The 26,221-nt window shown below is 41.6% G+C and overlaps 1 protein-coding gene across 10 annotated transcripts in view; it reads right to left on the bottom strand.

Moving 5' to 3' along the window:
* Positions 1-26,221, bottom strand: part of CDC14B (cell division cycle 14B) — a 95,668-nt gene that overhangs the window by 43,684 nt on the left and 25,763 nt on the right. For 7 of the 10 annotated variants that reach the window (XM_070400878.1, XM_070400880.1, XM_070400883.1 and 4 more), the window contains exons 2-4: positions 10,196-10,286; positions 9,585-9,660; positions 7,238-7,330 (exon numbers count right to left, since the gene is read on the bottom strand). In XM_070400878.1, the coding sequence (XP_070256979.1) occupies positions 7,238-7,330; positions 9,585-9,660; positions 10,196-10,286 (260 nt within the window). Of the gene's footprint in view, positions 1-7,237; positions 7,331-9,584; positions 9,661-10,195; positions 10,287-11,605; positions 11,689-26,221 lie in introns of those variants that run through there. The other 3 variants (XM_070400887.1, XM_070400879.1, XM_070400885.1) reach the window with 1 other exon arrangement.

Genomic DNA, 26,221 nt, shown 5'->3' with positions numbered 1-26,221 from the left:
ATATGAATTTTTGGAGTTTGTTCTAGGTCTGTGAAATATGCCGTTGGTATTTTAATAGGGATTGCACTGAAACTGTACATTGCTTTGGGTAGTATGGACATTTTAATGATGTTGATTCTGCCAATCTATGAACACAGAATATGCTTCATTTGTTTATGTCTTTCTCTACCTCTTTCTTCTACATCCTGGAGTTTTCTGAGTACAGGTCTTTTATCTTCTTAGTTTATTCCTACGTATCTTAATCTTTTTGTTGCAATGGTAAATGGGTTTGTCTAGTTGCTCTTTTCTGTGAGTTCATTATTGGTGTATAAAAAAGCCATAGATTTTTAGATGTTAATTTTGTACCCTGCTACATTGCCGAATTCATTTATTAAGTCTAGTAGTTTTTTGATGGAATCTTTGGGGTTTTCTATGTACAATATGATGTCATCTGTGAATAATGACAGTTTTACTTCTTTTCCAATTTGGATGCCTTTTATTTCTTCTTCTTGATTGATTGCTATGGCTAGAACTTCCAGTACTATATCGAACAGGAGTGGTGAAAGTGGGCATCCCTGTCTAGCTCCTGTTCTTAGGGGAAATGGTTTTAGTTTTTGCCCATTGAGTATGATGTTTGCTGTAGGTTTGTCATAAATGGCTTTATATTATATTGAGGTATGATCCCTCTATTCCCACTTTGCTGAGAGTTTTTATCAGGAAAGGGTATTGGATTTTGTCAAATGCTATTTTTGCATCAGTTGTTATACAATAAGTAAAATTAAAAGTCAGCTCAGTCTGAACCTAAACCCCCTATGCTTCATCCACTATACAGTGGCCTCTTCCCAACAATTTTTATACAACTAGAAATTAATGTTTGTATCTACCAGTACAATAGCACACCATCTCCATTTAAAGGATACATAAAAATTTTAAAAGAGAAAAATAGTTACAATTATTTCTAAAATGAATTTTTGTACATCGTGACTGTGCTAAAGAACCTCTTCTGGCCCTGGCTGGTTTGGCTCAGTGGATAGGGCATTGGCCTGCACAGACTGAAAGGTCTCAGGTTCGATTCCGGTCAAGGGCATGTACCTCGGTTGCAGGCTTGATCCCTGGCCACAGTCGGGGCGCATGCAGAAGGCAACCAAATCGATGTCTCTCTCACATTGATATCTCTCTCTGTCTCTGCCCCTCCCTTCCACTCTCTTTAAAAATCAATGGAAAAATATCCTCAGGTGAGGATTAACCAGAAAGAAAAAAAAGAACCTCTTTTGTTCCCTAAATATTAATAAATGTAACAGTTAATGTGATTGATATGCTTCATTTAAAAATTTTTATTTAAAGCCTAGTTGTAAGTTCAGCTATTTCAATTCTTGAGTTTAATGTGTGCTATAACTAAAAAAAGATAGTTGACCATAAATGATGTATAAATAAAAATGCAGGAATGATTACACTCATTTTTTTAATCCCACTCACAAATGATGTGCATTTGGTTAGTGAATTTCCAACTTCCCAAGTGCTCAGAGATGTTCTTAAAAACTAATGGGAAAATGCTTGCACATTTTAAAAATGTTTACCAAATGAGTTCAAAACCCACTAATACTTTGTTTGGATGATTTCAAAGCAGGCTGTAGCCTAGTGGTGCAGATTAGTTGAGTGTTGTCCCATGCACCAGGAGGTCCCAGGTTCAATTCCCAGTCAGGACACATGCCCAGGTGGTGGGCTCGATCCCCAATAGGGGGCATGCAGGAGGCAGCTTGTCAATGTTTCTCTCTCTCTCTCTGAAATAAATAAAAACACATTAAAAAAATACTATATTCCTTAAAAGAAATAAAGCAGGCTGTAAAATTTTGTTTTATGCTTATTAATATAGCACTTTACTTTGAAAACTGGTAATTAAAGGGAAATTACCATTCATTCTGTCTTTTCAGTAGAAATTTTGGTTACAGGGTGACCAAAGAGCCCCAACTGGATGAGGGAAAGCTAAATTTCCATAAAAGAAAGCCAGCCGTCCTGGCAGGAGCGTCGTCTGGTACATCAAAAGGCTGTGGGTTCAATTCCTGGTCAAGGCACATACCTATGCTTCAGGTTAGATCCCCAGTTAGGGTGTATATGGGAGGCAACAGATCGACGTTTTTCTCATTCCCTGGCCCTTTCTCTCTCTCTAAAAATCAATCCTTGGGAGAAGATTAAAAAAAGAAAAAAGAAAAAGATAGCCAGCTAATAAATGAAGGATGAATGAAATAATTCAAAAAATGTTATCCTGAAACCCTAATAAAATTACTGATTCAGGCAAGTATCATCAGCTATTGTTTAAAGCATTGGATGCATGGTTGATAGGGAACCAAACATATGACTACAGGTAGATCCAAAATAATATCACACAGAATACTTTTAAGCCCTAAGGAGAAAACCATACACTGAAGGGATCTGATGGTCAGCACCTAATCCAGTGGTCATTTTTACCATCACTAATGATGTCAGGTATTTTATGTTTTCTGATGTAATGCAACGTATACTACCTAATGCATAAGCCTAGAGATACAACTTCCAGTTCACAAAAAATACAGAGAATGAAGAAACAAGTTTTAAAATATCACAAAGAAAAAAGCAGAGAAATTCAAAAGGTAGGACATTCTACAAGATAAAAGGACTGGTTCCTTCAATAAATCGGCCTTAGCAAAAGGGGCCACGTGTGAGAGCTCAGGAGTACAGCCACCACGTCCACCTGCGTCAGGGATTGGCTTGAATGTTTTGGATTCACAGGGGAAATACGAATATAATTTGGGTATAAAGATGGTGAAACATGTACTAAAACAGAAGAACAGATCACTCACTGAAAAAAGCAGGTGGTAGAACTATACCAGTGGACACAAAGCACAGTATGCACACACACATACGCACATGTCCTACTTTATAAATAGAAAAGAGGTGTTTCTTTTTCAAGTAAAATGTCCCAAATTTCTTCAGGAAACACATATGGGTTTTGTACATGACATCATTTCTTTTTTTTTTTTTTTTTTTACAACAAAATGAGAAAGTTCCTAACTTTTATTTGTGAAATATTTTCTTAATCATGAATTTGTTATGAAAAGAATTTACTTTTCCACTGAAGATTTCATATCTGAAAAGACAGGTTAAGTACCACCACCCCAACAGCTAGCTCAGTTAGCAGCCACTGACTTATCACAATAGTCTTATCACAAACTTACTATTTTGTAAAATGGTATGGTTCACTCATCTTTTTGCAAAAGAAAACTTCACTTATCCTTTATGTTCTTCAGCTCTTTTACAGTGTGATTCAAAAGACTTTGTTTCGCCGAACCGGTTTGGCTCAGTGGATAGAGTGTCGGCCTGCGGACTGAGGGGTCCCGGGTTCGATTCCGGTCAAGGGCATGTACCTTGGTTACGGGCACATCCCCAGTTGGGGGCGTGCAGGAGGCAGCTGATCGATCTCTCTCATCGATGTTTCTAACTCTCTATCCCTCTCCCTTCTTCTCTGTAAAAAATCAATAATATATATATATATATATGTATATATATATATATATTTTTTTTTAAAAAGACTTTTAGTTTCATGCTAATTTGTTACCAAAGATTCTACTATTTGGGGTAGTTGATAAATCCATTTACGAGGCCATATCAAGTGCGATACCTGGAAAGACACGGAAGACCAATGAGCAGCCCAGCTGCTCCTCTCACTTCTTACACCACGGATGGCGCCTGCCACGTGGCAAAAGCCCTGGCGAGCACGGCATGTCAACCCCATTTTAAGTGTCTGCATGTAAAGCCCAAGCTCGTGCTTAAGGATAAAATGAATAGAAGGGCTGGTGCTTCATTCTCACGCCCCCTCCACACCCCGTTAGGGCCTTTCGAGTCAGGAGGATGAAGAGAGCATCATTCCTTTGGGAGGCCCAGAGTGTAAAAGGCAGAATACTAGTAAGTCACTTGGAATTGACTTCTCAACAGTTCTTCTCCAGCTTTTTTGTCTGTTTATTTTAACATTATCCCCCCTGCCCCCCGTCCTCCACTAAAAAGCCTTATTGACTCCAAAATTCCTCAACAACTCCTGAAAAAGTTGTCAAGGCTGAAGATAAATTTTTAGGAGAATTCTCATCATCTCACTACAAATTTCTGGTCAGTGGATTCAATCAGATCAAAACCTTCACGTACTTACTCTGATGTCAATTTTGTGAGGTATCCATCCACATTACATCTCAACACTCCTTTGCTACTATTTCCTTTTCTTAATGTTTCCCTCCCGTTTCCACACTAGCATCATTACAGTTCCACGTTCCTGCGTTTGCCAGCCCTTCATGGCTGCAACAACTCTTGCTACAGCCAAGAGTTGTAATCCTCCTGCCAAGCTGGCCTCTAGCTGAGCCAGGAATGAACTTAAGTGGGTATCCAAAAGGCTTACCTGGCACTTTCCTAACCAATCAAATCAGTGCTAACCTGAGAGCATAAAGTCCTGAAAAGATCTGTAATCCAAAAATATATAAACTCCGCCCCCCAAATTAACTTTGCCTGATATGAAAAAGAAACAACAGGCCCCAAATGGAGTCAGAGTGGCTAAGCCGCACTAAGACTTCATACCTAACCCAACTGCAGTTTCGGCCGTCCCGGGAATGAAATTCTAAACCGATCCGTCTGGAATGTCCAGGTCAGCATCAATGAAGTATCTGCCTCAAAAGACCTCGCCCAAAATAACCCACTGCCGGACCCTCCTTCTCCCTGCTCACAGGCCTGGGGCCCCTTCCATTTACCAGGTGGGATGCTGCCCCTGCATGCATTGCTAATAAAGCCAATGAGAGAGTTAACGTTCCTGGGCTGAGTTTATATTTAACAACATCAAAATACAAACTTATATGAAGTCAAAAGGCCAACTCCAAACTGCAAACAAATATGCCAACAAATGTTCAATGAATATTCCAAGGGGTTACTGTTTTTAATCAGCAGTAAAAACAACAAAATTTAAAAAGAGTAATAAATGTCTTATTTATAAAATGATCAAGTGTTTTAATTTTGCTTTTCTGACAACCCTTGGTTCCCACCATGCCCACAGCTACCCTCTCAGGGCTTCTTCACACTGAGGTCACCAGGTCTGATTCCCCAGGAACCCCCTCTTGGGGACATCCCATCGAACCCGAGACAAACTGCCGCCTAAAAACAGCGCAGGAGGAGCTCTGCAGTTCTGCTCCGGGCATGCTCCCTGCCCCCGGCTTCTGCCCGCGGGCTACCCCTGGGCAGCATAAGACAGGACCACTTCACCAGGGTTCCCTGTAATCTGTTATAAACCCCAAGAACTCTGGCTGTCTCCCCTTTTCTGTAAAGCTGTCACAGTTTACTCGAATCCTGGGGTTTCTCCCCAGTGACTCGCCAAGTAATGGGAGCAAATGCCCTGGTTGAAACAGCCCCCTCTCAATCCTCTCTTTTTCTTGGGACTTGCGTAGGGTCTTTCCCCCTGGAGGTTTTTACAGCTCAGCACAACAGCCGAAAAGATGGGAAAACAAACAGCAGCACATCTGGGGAAGCTTAAGAAATCAAGTTCTGCTAGACACGTTCTACAACCTGTGTTTCACAAATGCAGAGATGATAATAGAACTTAGTTACCTCAGAATTATTTCTCAATCACTTTTGTGGGCACAAATAGGAAAACAACCCCCAAAAGGCCTTGATCATTGCTGTGAATTAGTTTCGACATAGAAAAAGAAATTATTCAATTCTGAGGTGAAATTTTAACTAGTACCACCAACTTTTGGTCTAATCAATGTAAATTCCCAATTATCAAACTATACATCAGAAAAGATAAGTATTTTAAAAGGGAGGCAGCATGACAGAATCAAGTAACAAGCTGAGGGAAGAAAGAACTGATCTCAGGAACAAAAACAATTCCTTTGTTTTTTAAATCGAGAGTAATTACTACACCTCGGTGGGTGGGTGGAGGTGGCAGAAGCACCCACACTGTGCTTCTCCCCTGAATGGAGGAGCTGCTTCCCTTCCACTAAAAGATGAGGCCCTGTTCTCTGTGGGGGAGGGGTGGGGGTATTAAGGGAGGGGAAGAGTGGGAGGGAGTGGACAGGGGAGGCTCAAAATCTAGGCCAGTGGTTCTCAACCTTCCTAATGCCGCGACCCTTTAATACAGTTCCTCATGTTGTGGTGACCCCCAACCATAAAACTATTTTCGTTGCTACTTCATAACTGTAATTTTGCTACTGTTATGAATCGTAATGTAAATATCTGATATGCAGGATGTATTTTCATTGTTACAAATTGAACATAATTAAAACATAGTGATTAATCACAAAAACAATATGTAATTATATATGTGTTTTCCGATGGTCTTAGGCGACCCCTGTGAAAGGGTCGTTCGACCCCCAAAGGGGTTGTGACCCACAGGTTGAGAACCGCTGATCTAGGCGCTAGAGAAAAACTGACTCAAAACAGTAAGTCTGCAAATATCTTCCATGATATTCACAAATCAATGAAATTCATAACTCCTGTGTAAATATACACACGTCCAGTGGCCCAATAGACAACCACTGAATGCCTTTGTAAACTAGGGAGAATGCTACCCATTTCCTACAACAATGACACACCGAGTTCTCCTGCTAGACCTTCTGATGAGGATGAAGATAATCTTAGAACTACACCTTAGCTAGGAAAAACTTGTATTCAAACTATAAAGCACTCTTACCTCATTTGGTGTATTTTAATTTTTTTAAAATATATTTTTATTGATTTCAGAGAGAAAGGGAGAGGGAAAGGGAGATAGAAACACCAATGATGAGAAAGAATCATTGACTGGCTGCCTCCCGCACGCACCACACGGGGATTGAGCCCACAACCTGGGCATGTGCCATGACCGGGAATTGGACCATGACCTCCTGGTTCATAGGTTGATGCTCAACCAGAGAGTCATGCCGGCTGGGCTGAGGGCATTATTTTCTAATCTTAAGTGTCATAACAGCTAACGGTTTCCATACTAGCTGGTCAAATTTTTTAACAGACTTTTTAAAAGCGGCTTTAGGTTCACAGCAAAATGAGCACAAAGGACAGAGGTCTTCCCAATGCCCCTGTCCCCGCATATGGACAGCCTCCTCAATTGGTCAATTTTTAAAAAGCAAAACATATTTCTCTGGAAAAAAATCAAAACATCATCTTAGAAAAAATAATTTCGCATTTGCAACAGCAAAGGTGAGGTACCACTGTTGTATGCATTTTCACTAATACATGAGGAAAGGAGTTAAATACTTACCATGTAGCATCCAATAAGGAAAGCAGCATTTGCTTGTTTTCTCTGATCAGAGCCAGTAAAATGAACAATTTTCTTCCTTATCATTGTAATGGACTGCATAAAGATACACAACTGTTAGTGTGTTGTTTCATAATTTCAAGTTTTCTAAAACTTTATTTTGTGATGAAGATAAATTCCAAATCTCAGCATTCATATTAGCAAGACCTTTAAAAATACTAACTTTGATACCCCAAAGTACCGAGTACCTTCTCATAAAAGGCATTCTTGGGTTAGAAGAAACGCACAGTTAAAGAAGAGGGAAGGAGACAGGAACAGATATAAAGTATAGACTATCTCTGACAGAATAAGTAAGAAGCAAGGGGGAGGGCGGGGCCAACTGTTTGACTTAAAAAACAACAACAAACCTATTCCCAAGACCTTTAAATTAAAGTAAAAGGGTATATAAAACCGGGCAAAAGTAATTCTTTCTGTTAGACATCGGAACAGTGACGGGGCGGGGGGGCCGGGCGGGGTGAGGAGCGCAGAGACGCCCGGAGAGCGTGGGTGGGCCCCTGAGCGGTGCTGTTGGTGCCCTGCCCTGATCTGACGATCAAGAGGACGCCCATGCATATGCAGTTTGTGGAAATTCACTGAACTGTACCCTCATGATCTGTACACATTTCTGCACATACACTGTACTTCAATAAAAGTTAAAAATGAAAAGGGTATCAAAGTTAAAACCCAGAGGAACACATGCTGAGTTAGCACTTCGGCACCTGAACCTCAATAACGTGGCACCCGAACCTCAATAACGTGGGTGGGCATGGATTCGGGTGAGGGTGGGGCCAGGACACATGCACTTCAGTGAGCTCGCACCCCCTGGCCTCGGCAAAGGCCTCCGTGAGTCAGGGGTGGATGTGAGCGTATGTTCCTGAGGTTGTTTGCGTGGAGTAGAGAGCCAGGTTGATTTTCAAAACGGAAACAAATCCAACCAGCCATAGAGCAGCACAAGCACAGGGGACTCTTAATTCAAACTCTCAACACAGTTTTATCACTACTAATTGAATAGGCTGTAATGTTTTGACCAGTTTGGATGCTCAACACTCTACAAGTTGTGCTGGTAAATGATAAAACGTTAAGGGGGGTGGGGGGGGGGGGGGGTGGGGAGGGGACCAATACATTCTTAGTTGACCCGAAAGATACAAGTCCACAGATGGCCGAGTGTGGGGAAAAAATTCTTTCAGAATTAAAGCAAAGGAACACAAGTGGGGGGAGAGGACATTGTTAGCTTCATAGCCCTGCATGAAACAAAAAGCCTGCCACTGACAACTGGAAAAGGGAGGGGAGACGGGGAGACATGAATACATAAGACCATAAATGCTTATATTCCTATTCAAGAGAAAAAGCCCAGAAAGAAGAGTCTCCATCTCTATACAAATTCGCAGGGAACACACATATAATACAAAAAGAAAAGGCAATGCTACAACTTCCACTTTACAGATTAGTAGCTCAGCTGACAGGGGCTTCTAACATTTATGATGTGAAATTTTAGGTTTGACACTCAAGCCAAAAACACCTGCCTTACCCTTACATTTTTAATATAATTTCATTTTACTTGAAAATAATGTTAATTCTTCTGTGTAGTAGACTGGTAAATCATTCAGTAGACTAAATAAAGTTGTTTTTAAAAAGGACCTGTCCCCAAATCCAGTATTTTTGAGTTGAGAATTTATAATGACTCATTAGGAACTGCTAGCAGTATATACACTTCCCATTGTGCACGACCAATCATTCCAGGTTTTTAAAATAAATGGATGAGGTCTGAAGCTTATAGAAATACACTGTTGCAGCACTCAGTGACAGCCTCAAAGACAGCTGTTTGCCCTTGCTTTCCCTGCTCCCGAATCGCATGTGTAGAAGGTCAAGGTGAAGTCACAAGTAGTACAACATCAGGGGAGTGTCAAGGCAGAATGAGAGACAGGAGAGGGGCAGAGTCTTCTCTGTTTGCTAGCACTCCCTGCTATCAAAGCGAAGGCAGGAAGAACAATGACCACAGCAAGGGACGTTTCTCTTGTGAGGTTTCAGTTCCATTAGGTCAGAGGGTAAGAGGTTTACTTTATTAAACAGTTTCCACATAGGATTTCAAGTATTTGAGCATCACTAATCCAAGCCAGAATCAATGACCCAAACTCACACTGCTCAATCAGAACTTTGGAAAACTAACATATACACTATGCCTTTATAAAACAAGAAAACCACAGTATGCCCCAAACACCTTTTTAAAACAGATGTGCTTTCTTTACTTTCCCCTCCCCAAGCCCAGGCTAACAATGATTAAGTCAAATCTTATGTAAAAAAAAGACTTTACCTTTAATTTCTTATTTATCTTGCAACAATATCTGTAAAGCATTGCCAGATTGAGTGGTCCAAAATCTGCGTAGAAGCTTTAAAAGTAAAACACAAAAACGTATACGTATATTCTAGATGCCCTGAATATTAATACCTTTTTGGAGCTACAAGATCAAATTCAGACAAGAAAGCATACACCAAACTGTTATCAGTCACACTGCCTTAAGAAGTGGAAGAGATATTCTGGTAAATAATGCCTATTAAAAAAATGGTTCAACACCTATAACCTCAAATAATATATGAAAATGCTTTCTGAATTAAAAAAAAAAAAAGCTGTTTTTCCACTGGTAAAGACACATCTTAATACATTAGCTTATATTTCATTGTACTGTAAACTATTAGCATTTCAAATATAAGTTATTAAATTTAGAAAGATTCTTCCATTTTGAGTTTTTCCCCAAGGATCTACTTTATAACTAAAGGTTGAAAGAAAATTAAAGGAAAAACATCCTGCAATTATCAGTCAACAGATTTGTAATCTTCCAAGGTTATCCTATTTATAAACATACCTTTAGTTTCTTCAAAATAAAAAAAAAAGTTACTAACAATCTTTTAAAAACCAATACTTACTTCTCATATTCAAGTTCATTATCTATGGTGAAATAATGTACATTTGATGAACTCTTTGGTCTGCTGCAGAGAATGGCAAAACAAAGGCGATCTGAAATGGAAAAATTGCAATGTTCCTTCCTTCAGGTTATTTTTTAAATTTTCATATATCATGATACAACTCTTTTCAGATGAAGTCAGATTTTTATTTTTTCCATACAGGTTTCTGATGGTAAGGATGCCAACAGATACTTCCAAAAGGTTCTATTTTGATGAGTGAAAATAAATAAGACTATTTTTGAAAGGAGCAATTGCCTTTAACCATAAGTTTCAATAAAGACAAGTGACTTTTCTCGTAGCAGTATGGCTTGATTTCTGGAGGAAACTCTCATGCAAAACTTTACTTCCTCTGTACTAAGAAATCTGAACAAATGGCAGTGTGCACGTGATGGCTAGCCAGCAACCAGGTGGCTTTCGCTATGCATCACTATGTTTTCACGACATCCTAAGAGTCATTCAATAAGAAACCATATTTTAAGTAAAGAACGCTTTCAAAACTGCTTCAAAATTAAGGTTTAAGGCTATAGAACATCAGCAACAAAATGAACCAGATGTTTGTTTATCTAACTGTTCTTAGGGATCACTACTACTTTTGTAGTGACGTTTACAATTAGACAAATTGCCATTGCAACAGAAGCCATGAGAGGTATCTGCATGATGAGTGCGCCATGAACTTGTGTTGCATAAACGCAGTTAGGCAGCCATGAGGTGAGGGTTTAGAAAGAATGATAACTGGTGCTAATAATGTTCTGAGGCTCCAACCTTCCTCCCCCACTTTAACCCAGAAAAAGTTGCCTAAAAATCCTGGCAAAGCAGTTACCTGCAATACCCAGTTGTAGCAATACTAGCAGTGCTAGCAGATATACTTACACTTAAATTGTAGCAAAATCAAGTCCAGCCTTTAAAATAGTAAGAAAAAAGGACGCCAGCTGGCATCCTTTGCCCAAATGGTAATTGTCAGCGATTCTACTCACGCAATGGCTGTATTTATTTCCTTGTAAACTGCTCAGCTAAAATGTCTTGCAACCACAAACACTCAGAAGGATGACGGGCTTACTCTTTGCCAACCACAAATGACCCCTGATCCCCGTGCAGTGACCACAGATTTTGCTCCCTTGGGTGGAGACGCAAGTCACCTACCAGCCAGGGGCTTCCCACGGCACAGGTCTGTTCACAGTCACCCCAAATCAAGAGCGCGCGAGGGGCTAGGAGTCCGGAAGGCCACCCACGCCCATGAGACAGCGCTGGCCACGGCCCGCCCGGAAAGTTGAAGGCACCTCCTGGCCAGCAATCGGGCCTCCCCCATCCGGCCCCGCCTCATGCCACCTACATACGGCGTCCCCGGGGGCGCCCCGTCCCCTCCGCACTCACCTTTGATCACCTCGGCCACCCGCCGGGTCCCCGAGCCCTCCCGGCTCATGACTCCAAAGCATCTGGAAGGCGGGGCGGAGGGAGGGAGGGAGGGGCCGGGCCGCAGACAGAGGAGGAGCCGCGACCACACCCCCGAAGTTTAAAAAACAAAGTTTAAAGGGCCGGGCCCCAGCCGGGGGAACGGTGTCGCCTTCTGGCCACCGACTCCACAGCATAGCGGGGCGTCACCCCGGAAGTTCAAAGCTTCTGGAAGGGCCGCAGCGGGCACGGCCGTCACCGCCTGGCCCGGGCTGAGCTTCGCCCTCCGCGACAGCGGCCGCCAGCGCCCGGCTCCCGGCTCCCGGCTGCCGGCTCCGCGCCGCAGGAGGCTGTGCAGCGCCTGGCGCCAGGGCGAGCGCGCAGCCCCGAGCGCGGAAAGGGTTTCCTGCTGGAGAAGGGCGAGGGCGAACCTGGCCGCTGCCGCCGGCTCGGGGCGCTCCCTCACCGCCCTGGCCGCTGCCGGCAGAGGGCGCAGCACCCAGGCCAGACGGGAGGCGCAGCCCCGGGGAAGCCTAACTCCTCCACCCGCGCCCGGCGCCCGGCGCTCACCTCCTACCCACCCCGCCTCCCGCGCTCACGGCCTACCTCCCCCCTTCCCGCGCTCACCGCCTACCTCCCTCCCGCGCCTGGCGCCCAGCGCAGCGCAGAGAACCCGGGGCGCCCGGCCAGCAGACCTCGGCCACCCAGAGCTGCGTCCTCTCTCAGGTGGAGACCCGTGCTGGCGCCTTATTTACAATGAACGTGCCTTCACAATAGGTCAAAATTTTAAAGTGAGCCCACTACTGCGGTCAATCATTCCTTTAAAGGCCTTAGTATGGTTAAAAAACAAAAATTCCGACACCATGCTAAGCAACCATTTAAAGTATTTTCTAAACCTATGTTTCTTATCGTCTCAAGTGAAAAATAATTAAGATACAGTATGAGTACAGTCCCAATTTAGTTATAAATAAAAAGTGTTACTTTGATAATCCGTGAAAAATTTTGCAAAGACCTCCCTTAAAACAGACAATACAGCAACAACTCTTTCCCAAGAATGACACAGTATTTACAATCCCAATACAATATATACATTATATGTTTGCCTCAAAAGTGAACCTCCCTAACTTGATTCCAAAACTCCAGATGAATCAAAGACTTTAATGTAAACAACAAAACCATGAATTCTTCTTCTGTGGGGTTCAACTGGAGAAGGCCTTTCAAAATAAAGTCTAAACGCCACAGAATCGACTGCTAAATTGATACCCACTTTTAAAAAGGTTTTGTAGCAACAAAGTCAAGAAATAAACTGGGAAAATATTTTAAATTCATCTCACGAAGATGCCTATCTTCTTTCAACTTAATGTTCTTAAAAAAATAACAAAATGCAAATTTAAACTACCAGGCCCTGGCTTTCCTTCAGACTGGTGAAAATCAGAGGAGTTTGGAAAGGCTGCGTTGGTGAGGGTGCCGGTGGGTAGGAATATAAGCTGCTTCAACCTCCATTCATGGCAATTCAAGGCAACAGACACTCTGCCATCCCAAAATATACCTTTAGGGATATTGATTTTTTAAGCTGATTATTAAGAAACAAAAGTCTCAGAAAGAACCTCTGAACCTTACCCCCTTAAGGAATTCAGATAGAAACACCTGCTTAAAAGAAGGGCGAATAGAAATGAAATGTGGCGGACCGAGAGAGCTGCAAAGCCTGCTTGTTGGCCTTCCCTGTGTCCCCGTTTCTGGGGCGGCAGCAGGAATCTGTTTCCGGCCTGCTTGCTCTCTCTACTGGTAAATTGTCTGCTTCCCCTTTGAAATCCCAGACCCTTTCCTCCTCCTCCTTTGTCCAGAATGGCATCTAAACCTCAACTGCCCAGTGTCTCCTTGGGCACCCCCACACGTGTATCCAAATAATTTCAGGCCTTTTCTACTGTTCTGTCTCCTGCTGCTTGGCTACTAGCCCAGCCAGGACTTAGGAAGGTGTGAGGAAAGTTACTCTTGCTGCCCCACAGAACCTTTCATAAAGGAAGGGTCAGAATACCCAAAACTGCAGGAGCTAAGCTCATAGGACAGATTGTTATGTTCTGTGCCTGCTTGCTAAGAATATTTAATAAATGACTGTTGTGTGAAAAATTTTTTTAATCTGAGATTGGTTAAGCCCCACCTACCAAGAGTTTTCTTGCAGGAAACCTGCTATCTATCAAGAAGTCCTAGAAGCTGTGCAAGACCAAATGGGCTCAGGGCCGTTTCCATCAGTGCAATACGGACAGACCTGGGATCAACATGTCCTATAACATTTAGTCATGGCAGTCAGACACTTGAGCAGTCAGCTTCAGCAGACAGATCTTTTCCTAGGACCCTAAGTCAAGAACTTTGATGAACTCTAATGTATCTACCAAAATAAGCATTTCAGAGGGGAGGGAAGATAAGTAAAGGATCTGTCTCATTTCAGATTTCTTGGCAGTGAATAAAAGCCTTAATTTAATGAGTATGCTTAACATATAATTGCCTTATCAGAAGCAAATCCTTACAATGCTTGTTCTTACCTCCAATGGTATTTCAAGGTCCCCTGAAAAATGCTTAAGACTTACCACAGTTCTAGGCCACCAGTCCTATCAATAAGTACTTTCTTCTATAGAAAAACCTGTCAGGGGGATTTTTAAAAATTGTCATGCCAATTTGGCTATGGTTTCTAAGAAAATGGTGTAGGGAAGAGTGGAGTAAGGGTACATATTAAATTATTTTAGATGCTGACCAGGGCAAAAGATTCAAAGACACTTTATGAAAGAGTTTATATGAATGGCCTATAAGCTCATGAAAAAGGCATTCAAATAGTAGCAGCTTTGGAACGCCAGAAACTGGAAACACCACAAATTTCCATCAACAGGAGAATGGATAAACCGATTTTACTATATTCATACAATGGGACATAACTCAACAAAAACAAAACCATGACGTGTTGATATACAAATAAAATGGATGCATCACTAAAACACTATGCTGAGCAAAAGAAGACACAAAAGAGCTCATGCTGTATGACTCTCAAAACATAAAGTTTAAGAACAGGTAAAATTAATTTATACTGATAGAAATCAACAGTGGTTATTTAGGACAAGAGGGAAAGAGGCCCAGAGGGAACAGTATTTCACAAGAGTACACACTTCTTGCCTGGCCAGCATGACTGGATGGTTGAGAGTTGAAGTATGAATCAGGAGGTCGGGGTTCAATTCCACTCAGGACACATGCCCAGATTGCGGACTCCATCCCCATTGTGGGGCATGCAGGAAGCAGCCAATCAATGATTCTCTCTCATCATTGATGTTTCTATCTCAATCTCCCTCTCCCTTCTTCTCTGAAATCAATCTATATATATAAAAGCCTAAGCGACCATTACGACAGAACTATCGGAACGACCGGTCGTCCAGTCGCTATGATGCACACTGAACACCAGGAGGCAGATGCTCAATGCAGGAGCTGCCCCCTGGTGGTCAGTGCACTCCCACAGCCAACCTTCTGCGGCCCCTCCCCCCAGCCACCCAGCCCCCTCAATCGGCCCCCATTGGGGGAGGCCGGCTGGCCAAACTCCCATGGCTCCTGCCCCCTGCCAGCCTACCCCCACCCTATAGGCCTCGATTGCAGGCCAGGCCGAGGAACCCCACCCATGCACGAATTTGTGCACTGGGCCTCTAGTAAAAATATATTTTTTAAAAAACAGTATACACTAGTTAAAATTCACACTATACACATAAACCTGTGCATTTTATTATGTGTGAGTTATACTTCTTAAAGGGTGGGGGCAGGAAAGAATTTTAACTACATGAAAAGAATACAGAATTAATATCAAAGAATTTTGATGATTTTATCTTTTTATATATTTTTATTGATTTAAGAGAGGAAGGAGAGGGATAGAAACATCAATGATGAGAGAGAATCATTGATTGGCTGCCTCCTGCACACCCCCTACTGGGGATCGAGCCTGTAACCTGGGCATGTGCCCTTGGCTAGAATCAAACCTGGGACCCTTCAATCTGCAGGTTCTATCCACTGAGACAAACCAGCTAGGGCTATCAAAGCATTTTGTATAGAATATAGTTAAGAATTATCTTGACCTAATTTAGTGTATCGTATAAACTATGAATAGTATATTACATTGCAACTTAAAAATAAAATCTACCAGAAAAGATGTGGCTAATAGAAAGATTCTTTCAAAAATTCCTGAAATAATATTTTTAGCTTTTTTATTTTTAATCCTCACCTAAGGATATATTTCCATTGACTTTTAGAGAGAGTGGAAGAGAGAGGGAAAGACAGAGAGAACTAACGATGTGAGGGAAACACATCGATTGGTTGCGTCCTGCACACAGCCCGGCTGGGGAGGAGCCTGCAACTGAGGTACCTGCCCTTGACCAGAATCGAAACCAAGACCCTTTGGTCCGCAGGCTGATGCTCTATCCACACAGCCAAACCAGCTGGGGCTATTTTTATCTTTTAATGGAAAGATTATCTGCCATTCTTTACATTCAATCAACCACATAATTTTAAAAGTACTCTGGATTGAGAGTTCTAAGAGAAAACTGTTAAGAATACCATATTATATGGCTCCAACTGAGACTTGCTTCAGATCTCATAAAATAGCAGATAATCTGGAGCTCTTCATATATCTCTTGTCTCTCTTCATCTAAAATATTGATCCACTCATGATCCAACTCTCACACTACCTGGAACACTACGGCCCAACAGAACTGTCCACGAGGATGGAAATGTTCAGTATCTGCTAATGTGGATAGCGGTGACTATAAAGGACAGCAGACTTAAGAGGACTATTTCCTCTAAGTCCACCAGTTTCTAATCTACGAACAAACAAAAGGCCTCCCAAGTGTCAGAAAAACAACAGTGAGGGAGCTGTGGCTTTCCTCCTGCTTTTAGGGTCTTTGGTTCCAAGAGCCTTGATCCTAACATCCAACTTTGATTTTTCTCAGCCACTTGAAGAGAATGAGTGTGGTGAGAAACACACCTTACCTAGCACAGTACCTACGACACAACCAGCACTGGGTAATTGTCTACTTAATGAACAAATTAATAAGTAAATGGAGGGAGGGCAGACTAGGCTAGAGGAGGAGGAAATTCTCATTTCCTGAATACACCCTCGTCTAGACACTTCACACATACTGTTATTTTTCACTGATTCTCATGATCTAGGTCAGTGGTTCTCAACCTTTCTAATGCTGCGACCCTTTAATACAGCTCCTCATGTTGTGGTGACCCCCAACCATAAAATTATTTTCGTTGCTACTTCATAACTGTAATTATGCTACTGTTATGAATCATAATGTAAATATCTGATATGCGGGATGTATTTTCATTGTTACAAATTGAACATAATTAAAGCATAGTGATTAATCACAAAAACAATATGTAATTATATATGTTTTTTCCGATGATCTTAGGCGACCTCTGTGAAAGGGTCGTTCGACCCCCAAAGGGGTCGCGACCCACAGGTTGAGAACCACTGATCTAGGTATTATCGCCCTCATTTCACAGATGAGAGAGCCAGAGCCTGGGAGATTAAGTAACTTTCACAGGGCCACTCAGCAGTGACAACAGAGAAAAACAAAGCTTTGAACAAATATAACCAATGGATCCTGAATCAGTTCACATATAGGAGCATATATGCCAGCATTAAAACAAAAAAAGGCCCCAATTTCTCATTATTACATCACAGTGTGGCTTCAAGGAAAGCCAAAGGAAAAATAACTAAATGGCTCAGGTAAGTAACTTCCAAACTGCTTGTTTTCTATGATGTGGCTTTCAAGATTAATACTTTAGGGATCTAGAAAAATGGCGGAGGCTTAGACGGACGTGTTGGTGCTTTATCCCGGAGCAGATAGGGGCGAGCAGCTGAAACGGGTAACAATCAGCCCGATCAAGCTGGGGAGGTTCAGCTGAGAGACAGTCTGCAGCCAGGAAAGACAGAGAACTCCTAAAAAAAATGCGGATGGTTAGAGATTGAGGCTGAAACCTCCCCCTGGGCGCCAGCGCAGCGGCGAGACCGCGCCATCTTAGGTAGCTGTTACCGGCATCCAGAGATCGGCTACTAACCCGGCGGCTACTAACCCGGAGGCAACGACTCGCAAGCAACTCGACTGTAAGAGCCCAGAGGAGATCTGCACCCCTCCACGGAAAGGTTAGACTTACCCCAAAGGTGCGGTTTGCAGTTCAGGTTGGAGCAAGGAACGCGCGCGCACGCGGGCAGGGGGAAATCTACCCCCTCCAAAATCTGCGCCCATAGAGGCCAGGGTGACCCGCAAGTGGAAAGGGCTCCCGCAGGGCTGCTGCCAGAAGGTAACACTATAAATGAGCCCATAGTTGGACTAGATGCAAAAGGGCGACCTCAGAGTTTCCCTGATAGCCGGCTACTTGTCTCCAGGGGCTTGAGCGCGTGCAGACATTCCGCGCAGACACCCCGCGCAGTTCTGGAGGGTGGAACCCTGTGAGTTCGAACAGCTTTCCAGGCTCTTGTTTGCACACTTCCTCTTACTTCTGTGAGTTTGATTGTTGGCCCAGTGCATGTGATTGCCCAGTTGGGGTCACTAGCAGAGCTTGTAGGGGAAGATTGTTTTTGGGGAGCCTGGGAAACAGAGCTGGGAGTGGCGCCTGGGGAACCAACTCTGGGCAGAGCTGGTTCAGGTACAATAGAGAGCTTCTGGACAGAGAGAACTTTTAGCCTCGGAGGTCAATCCAGACACACTGCCACCCAGAGGCAGAGCCACGAACTGACTCTTCTGTAAATACAGATAAGGCAATAAGGGGATTTTATGGCCGGCCTTAAAATCAGGACTGTGGCTTACAACATGGAGGAACAGTGTATCAGAGGGAAATTCAACATTCTCCTGAATTCCGGGCGTGCCAATAAGAAGAGTAGAAGATCTGAAGCACCTGCATTACTGCACATTTTTATTTTTATTTTTTTAAATTACTTTTTCTCCTTTTAACTAAGAAAACATTTTTTTTCTTTTTTCTTTTTCTCCATCACCTGATTTTGCCCTTTCAGCTACTACATTTTTATTTTTAACTAGTATTATTACCGCTACCATTTTACCACTCTTTAAAGTGTCATTTTATTTTGTCTTTATTTTATTTTGGGACTAATGTTCTCCATTCTATTTTCATCGTTCCTTTAGCAACATTTTTCTCTACCTCAATTTGCCTCTGTGCTAAACAATCTCCCCCACTTTTTCCCTTTTGCTGTCCTATTTCTCTTACCCTACTCCAGCTTTTGATTTTCCCTACTCTTTTTACCCCCTGTCAAAATTTAACCCTGCTTATATATCCTACGTCCAATCCCCTGTTCTAAATCCTTATACACCTTTCCCTTATCTTCCTTCACTATCCAATTTTTTTTTCTTTTTTTCTCTTCTTCTTCTTCTTTTCTCTCTCCATTGTTTTATTGTTGTTTCCTTGATTGACGAGTATATTGGGGTTTTTTGTTTTTGTTTTTTAGGATTGTTTGTGAGGTTAGACTGCTTATTCTTTTTATTTTCCTGCCCCTCCCCCCCCCCCCCCCCCCCGGTTATTTCTGTGCTTCTGTTTCCCCTTGCGTCGCTTGATATTATTGGTTGTTTGTAGTTTCTATTCATCTCCAGGAATCTGTTGCTGTAATTTGTTGGTATTAGTGGCGGACCTATAGGAGTTTTCTCCTCATATAAATAGTCTCTTCCCCTTTTATACTTCATTCTCTTTTCTCTCTTACTTTTTTTTTTTCTTTCTTTTTTTTTCTTTTTCTTTTTTTTCCCTCCTCTTTTTCCCCTCCCTTTTTCCAATTTCATTTTTGCACTCCTTTTTTTCTTTCTTTCTTTTTTATCTTCTACCTTTTTCTCTTCTTTCCCCCTTATCTCCCAACTCTCTTAGCTCGGGTGGCCACCTTTATTTGGGGTTAGTAATATCGTAAATACAATAGTGTTCAGTGCCTGGTACATTGTGCCTTGTTGTGTTGTATTTTGTGCCTTTAAATCAACGCAGCAGATTCAAGCAACAGCGGCCTCCTGATCACCACACGCTCTGCCTGGGGAACAGTTGCTGTGTGTGAAGCCTCCCTCCAGCAGCCAGAAGAGCCACCACAGCTGTGAACAGCACCCACCAGAGGCCCTACTATCAACAGAGGAGCCGCTGCTACCACAACCGCCCAAGGAGCAACCACAGCCCGAAGAGCCACTGCCACCCAGGGAGCAGCCACTGCCACCCAGGGTCCAGCCACTGAACGACTCAACAACTAGTCATGTCAGTGAGATCAAACATGGGTAGACAAAGAAACCCCCAAAGGAAAGAAAAGGAGGACTCGCCAGAAAAGCAGCTAAGTGAGACAGAGGCATGCAACATGACGGAAAAAGAATTCAGAATAAGGTTCCTAGAGTACATGCACCGGATGTTCAAGAAGCAAGAAGAAACAGATGAAAAACTCAACTACTTATGCAAGAAGCTAGAAGAAACAGATGAAAAAATCAACAACTTAAGTAAGTCCCAAGAAGAAATGAAGAGTGACATAGCTGCAATAAAAAACACCATTGAAAGTATCAACAGTAGACTGGGAGAAGCGGAGGACCGAATTAGTGAATTAGAAGACAAGGAAGCAAAACACACTCACACTGTAAGGCAAATGGAGAAAAAAATTAAAAGACAGGAGGAGAGCCTAAGGGAGCTTTGGGACAACATGAAACGAAACAACATACGAATAATAGGGGTGCCAGAACAACAGAAAGATGAACATGGATTAGAAAACCTATTCGAAGAAATAATATCAGAAAACTTCCCTGAGGTGGGGAAGAAAAAAGTCACACAAGCCCAGAGAGTCCCAAACAAGGTGAACCCGAAAAGACCCACACCAAGACACATCATAATTACCATGGCAAATGTTCAGGATAAGGAGAGAATCTTACAGGCTGCAAGAGAGAGACGGAAAGTAACACACAAGGGATCTCCCATTAGATTATCAAATGATTTCTCAACAGAAACACATCAGGCCAGAAAAGAATGGACGGAAATCTACAAAGTGATGCAAAGCAAAGGACTGAATCCAAGAATACTCTATCCAGCAAGGCTATCATTCAAAATTGAAGGGGAAATAAGAAGCTTCACAGACAAAAAAGGGCTAAGGGAGTTTATCACCACCAAGCCAGCCATGCAAGAAATGCTAAAGGGACTGGTGTAAAAAGAAGAAATAGCAAGCTCAGAAAGAAAACAGCCACACACACACACAAAAAAAGAAATGGCTACAAATAAGTACCTTTCAATAATAACTTTAAATGTAAATGGACTAAATGCTCCAACCAAAAGACATCGAGTGGCTGAATGGATAAAAAAACATGACCCATACATCTGCTGTCTACAAGAGACCCACCTCATTAGAAGGGACTCACACAGACTGAAAGTGAAGGGATGGAAAAATATCTTTCACGCAAATGGAAAGGAAAGAAAAGCTGGGGTAGCAATACTTATATCTGACAAAATACATCTCAAAGTGAAGGCCATAACCAGAGATAAGGAAGGCCACTTCATAATACTAAAGGGATCAATACAACAAGAAGATATAACCCTGGTAAACATATATGCACCCAATGCAGGAGCACCCACATACATAAGAAAACTTCTGGAAGATATCAGGGGAGAGATCGACAACAATACAATCATAGTAGGGGACTTTAATACACCACTGCCTTCACTGGATAAATCCGCTAGACAAAAACTCAGCAAAGAAACAGCAATCCTAAATGACTCACTAGATCAGATGGACTTAATTGACATCTTCAGAACACTTCACCCCACAGCTGCGGAATATACATTCCTCTCAGGTGCCCATGGGACATATTCAAAAATAGACCACATATTGGGTCACAAGCAAAGTCTCCACAAATTCAAGAAGATTGAAATCATAAAAAGCTTCTTCGCAGACCATGATGGCATAATGTTAGAAATAAACTACAATAAAAACAACCCAAAATACTCAAACACTTGGAAGCTGAATAGCATGTTATTAAATATTGATTGGGTTACCGATGACATCAAAGAAGAAATTAAAAACATCCTGGACACTAATGACAATGAAAACACAACAATCCAAAACCTCTGGGACACAATGAAAGCAGTCCTGAGAGGAAAGTTTATAGCTCTACAGGCCTATCTCAAAAAACAAGAAAAAATGGTAGTTAATCATCTAACTCTACAACTCAAAGAATTAGAAAGAGAGCAACAAGAAAACCCCAGAGTGAGCAGAAGGAAGGAGATAATAAAGATTAGAGCAGAAATCAATGAAATAGAGACCAAAAAAACAATACAGAAAATCAATGAAACCAAGAGCTGGTTCTTTGAAAGGATAAACAAGATTGACAAACCCCTAGCCAGGCTCACCAAGAAGCAAAGAGAGAGGTCCCAAATAAACCAAATCAGAAATGATAGAGGCGAAATAACAACAGACCCCACAGAAATACAAATGATTGTTAAACAATACTACGGGCAACTCTACTCCAACAAACTAGACAACCTGGAGGAAATGGACAAATTCCTAGAAAAATACAACATTCCAAAACTCAATCAGGAAGAATCTAAAAACCTCAATAGGCCAATAACTATGGAAGAAATTGAAGCAGTCATCAGAAAGCTTCCAGCAAACAAAAGCCCAGGGCCAGACGGCTTCACAGGGGAGTTTTACCAAACATTCAAGGAAGAACTAAAACCTACCCTCCTCAGACTACTACAAAAAATTCAAGAGGAAGGAACGCTTCCAAGCTTATTCTATGAAGCCAGCATCACCCTAATACCAAAACCAGGTAAAGACATCACAATGAAAGAGAATTACAGGCCAATATCCCTCATGAACATAGATGCCAAAATCCTCAACAAAATCTTAGCAAATCGGATCCAGCAGTACATCAGAAGGATCATACACCATGACCAAGTAGGATTTATCCCAGAGATGCAAGGATGGTACAACATCCGTAAATCAATAAACGTGATACATCACATAAACAAATTGAAAGAAAAAAACCACATGGTCATATCAATTGATGCAGAAAAAGCATTTAACAAAATCCAACACCCATTTTTGATAAAAACTCTCAGAAAGGTGGGAATAGAAGGATCATACCTCAACATAATAAAAGCCATATATGACAGGCCCACAGCCAACATCATACTCAATGGACAAAAACTAACACCATTTCCCCTAAGAACAGGAACAAGACAGGGATGCCCACTCTCACCACTCCTGTTCAACATAGTACTGGAAGTATTAGCCATTGCAATTAGGCAAGAAGAAGAAATAAAAGGCATCCAAATTAGAAAAGAGGAAGTAAAACTGTCCTTATTTGCAGACGACATGATATTATACATACAAAACCCTAGAGACTCCATCAAAAAACTACTAGACTTAATACATGAATTTGGCAATGTAGCAGGATACAAAATTAACACCAAGAAATTTGAGGCATTTCTATACACCAATAGTGAACTTTCAGAAAGAGAGATTAGAAAAACAATCCCATTTACCATCGCACCAAAAAAATTAAGATACCTAGGAATAAACTTAACTAAAGAGGTTAAAGACCTCTACTCAGAAAACTACAGGACGTTGAAAAAAGAGATAGAGGAAGACATAAACAGATGGAAGAACATACCATGTTTTTGGATTGGTAGAATCAACATCATTAAAATGTCCATACTACCCAAAGCAATCTATACATTCAACGCACTTCCCATTAAAATGCCAATGGCCTTCTTCAAAGATCTAGAACGAACTCTCCAAAAATTCATCTGGAATAAAAAAAGACCCCGAATAGCTGCAACGATCCTGAGAAAGAACAAAGTAGGTGGGATCTCAATGCCAGATATCAAGCTGTATTACAAAGCCACTGTTCTCAAAACTGCCTGGTACTGGCACAAGAACAGACATATAGATCAGTGGAATAGAATAGAGAGTCCAGAAATTAGCCCAAACCAATATGCTCAATTAATTTTTGACAAAGGAGGCATGAACATACAATGGAGCCAAGATAGTCTCTTCAATAAATGGTGTTGGGAAAATTGGACAGATATATGCAAGAAAATGAAACTAGACCACCAACTTACACCATACACAAGAATAAACTCAAAATGGATAAAGGATTTAAATGTACGACAGGAAACCATAAAAATTCTAGAAGAATACAAAGGCAACAAAATCTCAGACATATGCCAAAACAATTTCTTCACTGATACAGCTCCTAGGGCAGTTGAAACTAAAGAGAAACTGAACAAATGGGACTACATCAAAATAAAAAGCTTCTGCACAGCAAAAGAAACCATCAACAAAACAAGAAAACCCACCTCGTGGGAAAACATATTTGCCAACGTCATATCTGATAAGGGCTTAATCTCCAAAATTTATAGGGAACTCATACAACTTAACAAAAAGAAGATAAACAATCCAATCAAAAAATGGGCAAAGGATCTAAATAGACACCTTTCAAAAGAGGACATTCAGAAAGCCAAGAGACATATGAAAACATGCTCAAAGTCACTAATCATCCGAGAGATGCAAATCAAAACAACAATGAGGTACCATCTCACACCTGTCAGAATGGCCATCATCAACAAATCAACAAACGACAAGTGCTGGAGAGGATGTGGAGAAAAAGGAACACTTGTGCACTGCTGGTGGGAATGCAGACTGGTGCAGCCACTATGGAAGGCAGTATGGAGGTTCCTCAAAAAATTGGAAGTGGAACTCCCATTTGACCCTGTGATCCCACTTCTAGGAATATATCCCAAGAAACCAGAAACACCAATCAGAAAGGATATATGCACCCAGATGTTCATAGCAGCACAATTCACCATTGCTAAGATCTGGAAACAGCCTAAGTGCCCATCAGTAGATGAATGGATTAGAAAACTGTGGTACATCTACATGATGGAATACTATGCTGCTGTTGAAAAGAAGGAACTCTTACCATTTGCAACAGCATGGATGGAACTGGAGAGCATTATGCTAAGTGAAACAAGCCAGTCAATGAAGGAAAAATACCACATGATCTCACTCTTTCATGGATAATTAAGACCATTACACACTTTTGAACAATAATAAATACAGAGGCAGAGCTGCCTCAAACAGATTGTCAAACTGCAGTGGGAAGGCCAGGGAGGGTTGGGGGACAGGAGGGAGGGGAGTAAGAGATCAACCGAAGGACTTGTATGCATCCATATAACCATAACTAATGGACATAAGACACTGGGGGGTAAGGGAGGGCAGGGGCTTGTCAAGGGTGGGGGGGAAAAAAGGACACTTATGTAATACCCTTTGTAATACTTTTAGCGAAAAAAAAAAATTAATACTTTAATTTACTTTTCAAAAGGAAAGAGGGGGGAAACACTACAACCAACACTGTATAGAGTTGTCCTGAGCTTTTCCAGCATTAACTCCCTTCACAGCTCTGCTTCCTTGGGGAGTAGAGGAGGGAGGACTGAGACACCACAGAGGACACACCCTGGGGTCCAGAAGAGACAAGCAGCAGAGACTGGGATGTTCACCCAGAGCCTTCTTGCCCCGCCATGTAGCGTGCGTCAGCGACCTTTATCGACGGTCATTCTTTAACATGACATGTGCTCAGCGGTAACAGTTAGCTCTCTGCAGCAGTCCTACATGAAGCAGTAAGCCCAAGGATTCTAAGAAAAATTTGCCTATACAGTAATTTGAGGAGAAAAAAAACAACAATCCGGGCTAAGATTAACATAATTTTGAGTTAGTGTTCTTTATGCTCTGAAATTTGAAGTTTGATTTTTTAAAAATAAAATCTTAGGAGAAATTATTAAAAATCCAGGAATTTAATGTGAATGCTGAATTATATCTATTAACTATTTTATGACAAAGTGCTATTTAGCTTGTAACTATGGAGCAGCTTTACACTTTACAGTGTCATCTAGAGAGTTGCTACCGGAAAACACTGCCTGAAAGCAGGAGTGTAATCTTCCTGTTGAAAAAAATCACCAGCTACTGAAAATTCTGATAAAATGTACACCGGGGGAGTATATCTTGTTAAGGTCGAATGACTATGTGCAAGCACTGTGCTTAACCACACAGCCTAAATAATAATTCCAAATATTCTGTTCCACTCCTAAAAGTAATCCTTACATTTGTCAGATGAACTTATTTGGTTAAGATACAGCTGAACATTCTCTGAAATGTGGATTCTTGATCTCCAGGAGCCTAGTATATTCCAGCAAGAAATACCTATACGATTATCAACATTAACATTAGCATGCAAATAGAAATAGATGTGAGACTGAGGTTTTTTTAAAAACCTTAAGGGGTTTTTCTTTGTGATAAAAACAGCGTAATAGCCCCGGCCTATGTGGCTCAGTTGGTTGGAAACTGTCATCCTGTGTACCAACAGGCTGCCAGTCGATTCCTGGTCACGGGCCTGGGTTTCAGCTGATAATGTGATCGATATTTGGCCAATCAATGTTTTGCTCTCACATCGAAGTTTCTCTCCCTCTCTCTAAAAATCAATTAAGTTTTTTAAAAAACAGCATAACATAATTTACCATCATCATAACCATTTTAAGTGTACACCACATTAG

The sequence above is a fragment of the Myotis yumanensis genome, unplaced genomic scaffold (assembly GCF_028538775.1).
Source record: "Myotis yumanensis isolate MYYU_CA2020_CCGP unplaced genomic scaffold, mMyoYum1.0.hap1 SCAF_21, whole genome shotgun sequence".
NCBI lineage: Eukaryota > Metazoa > Chordata > Mammalia > Chiroptera > Vespertilionidae > Myotis > Myotis yumanensis.
The sequence above is the reverse complement of the archived record's forward strand: the minus strand, read 5'-3'. Positions and strand labels throughout refer to the sequence as shown.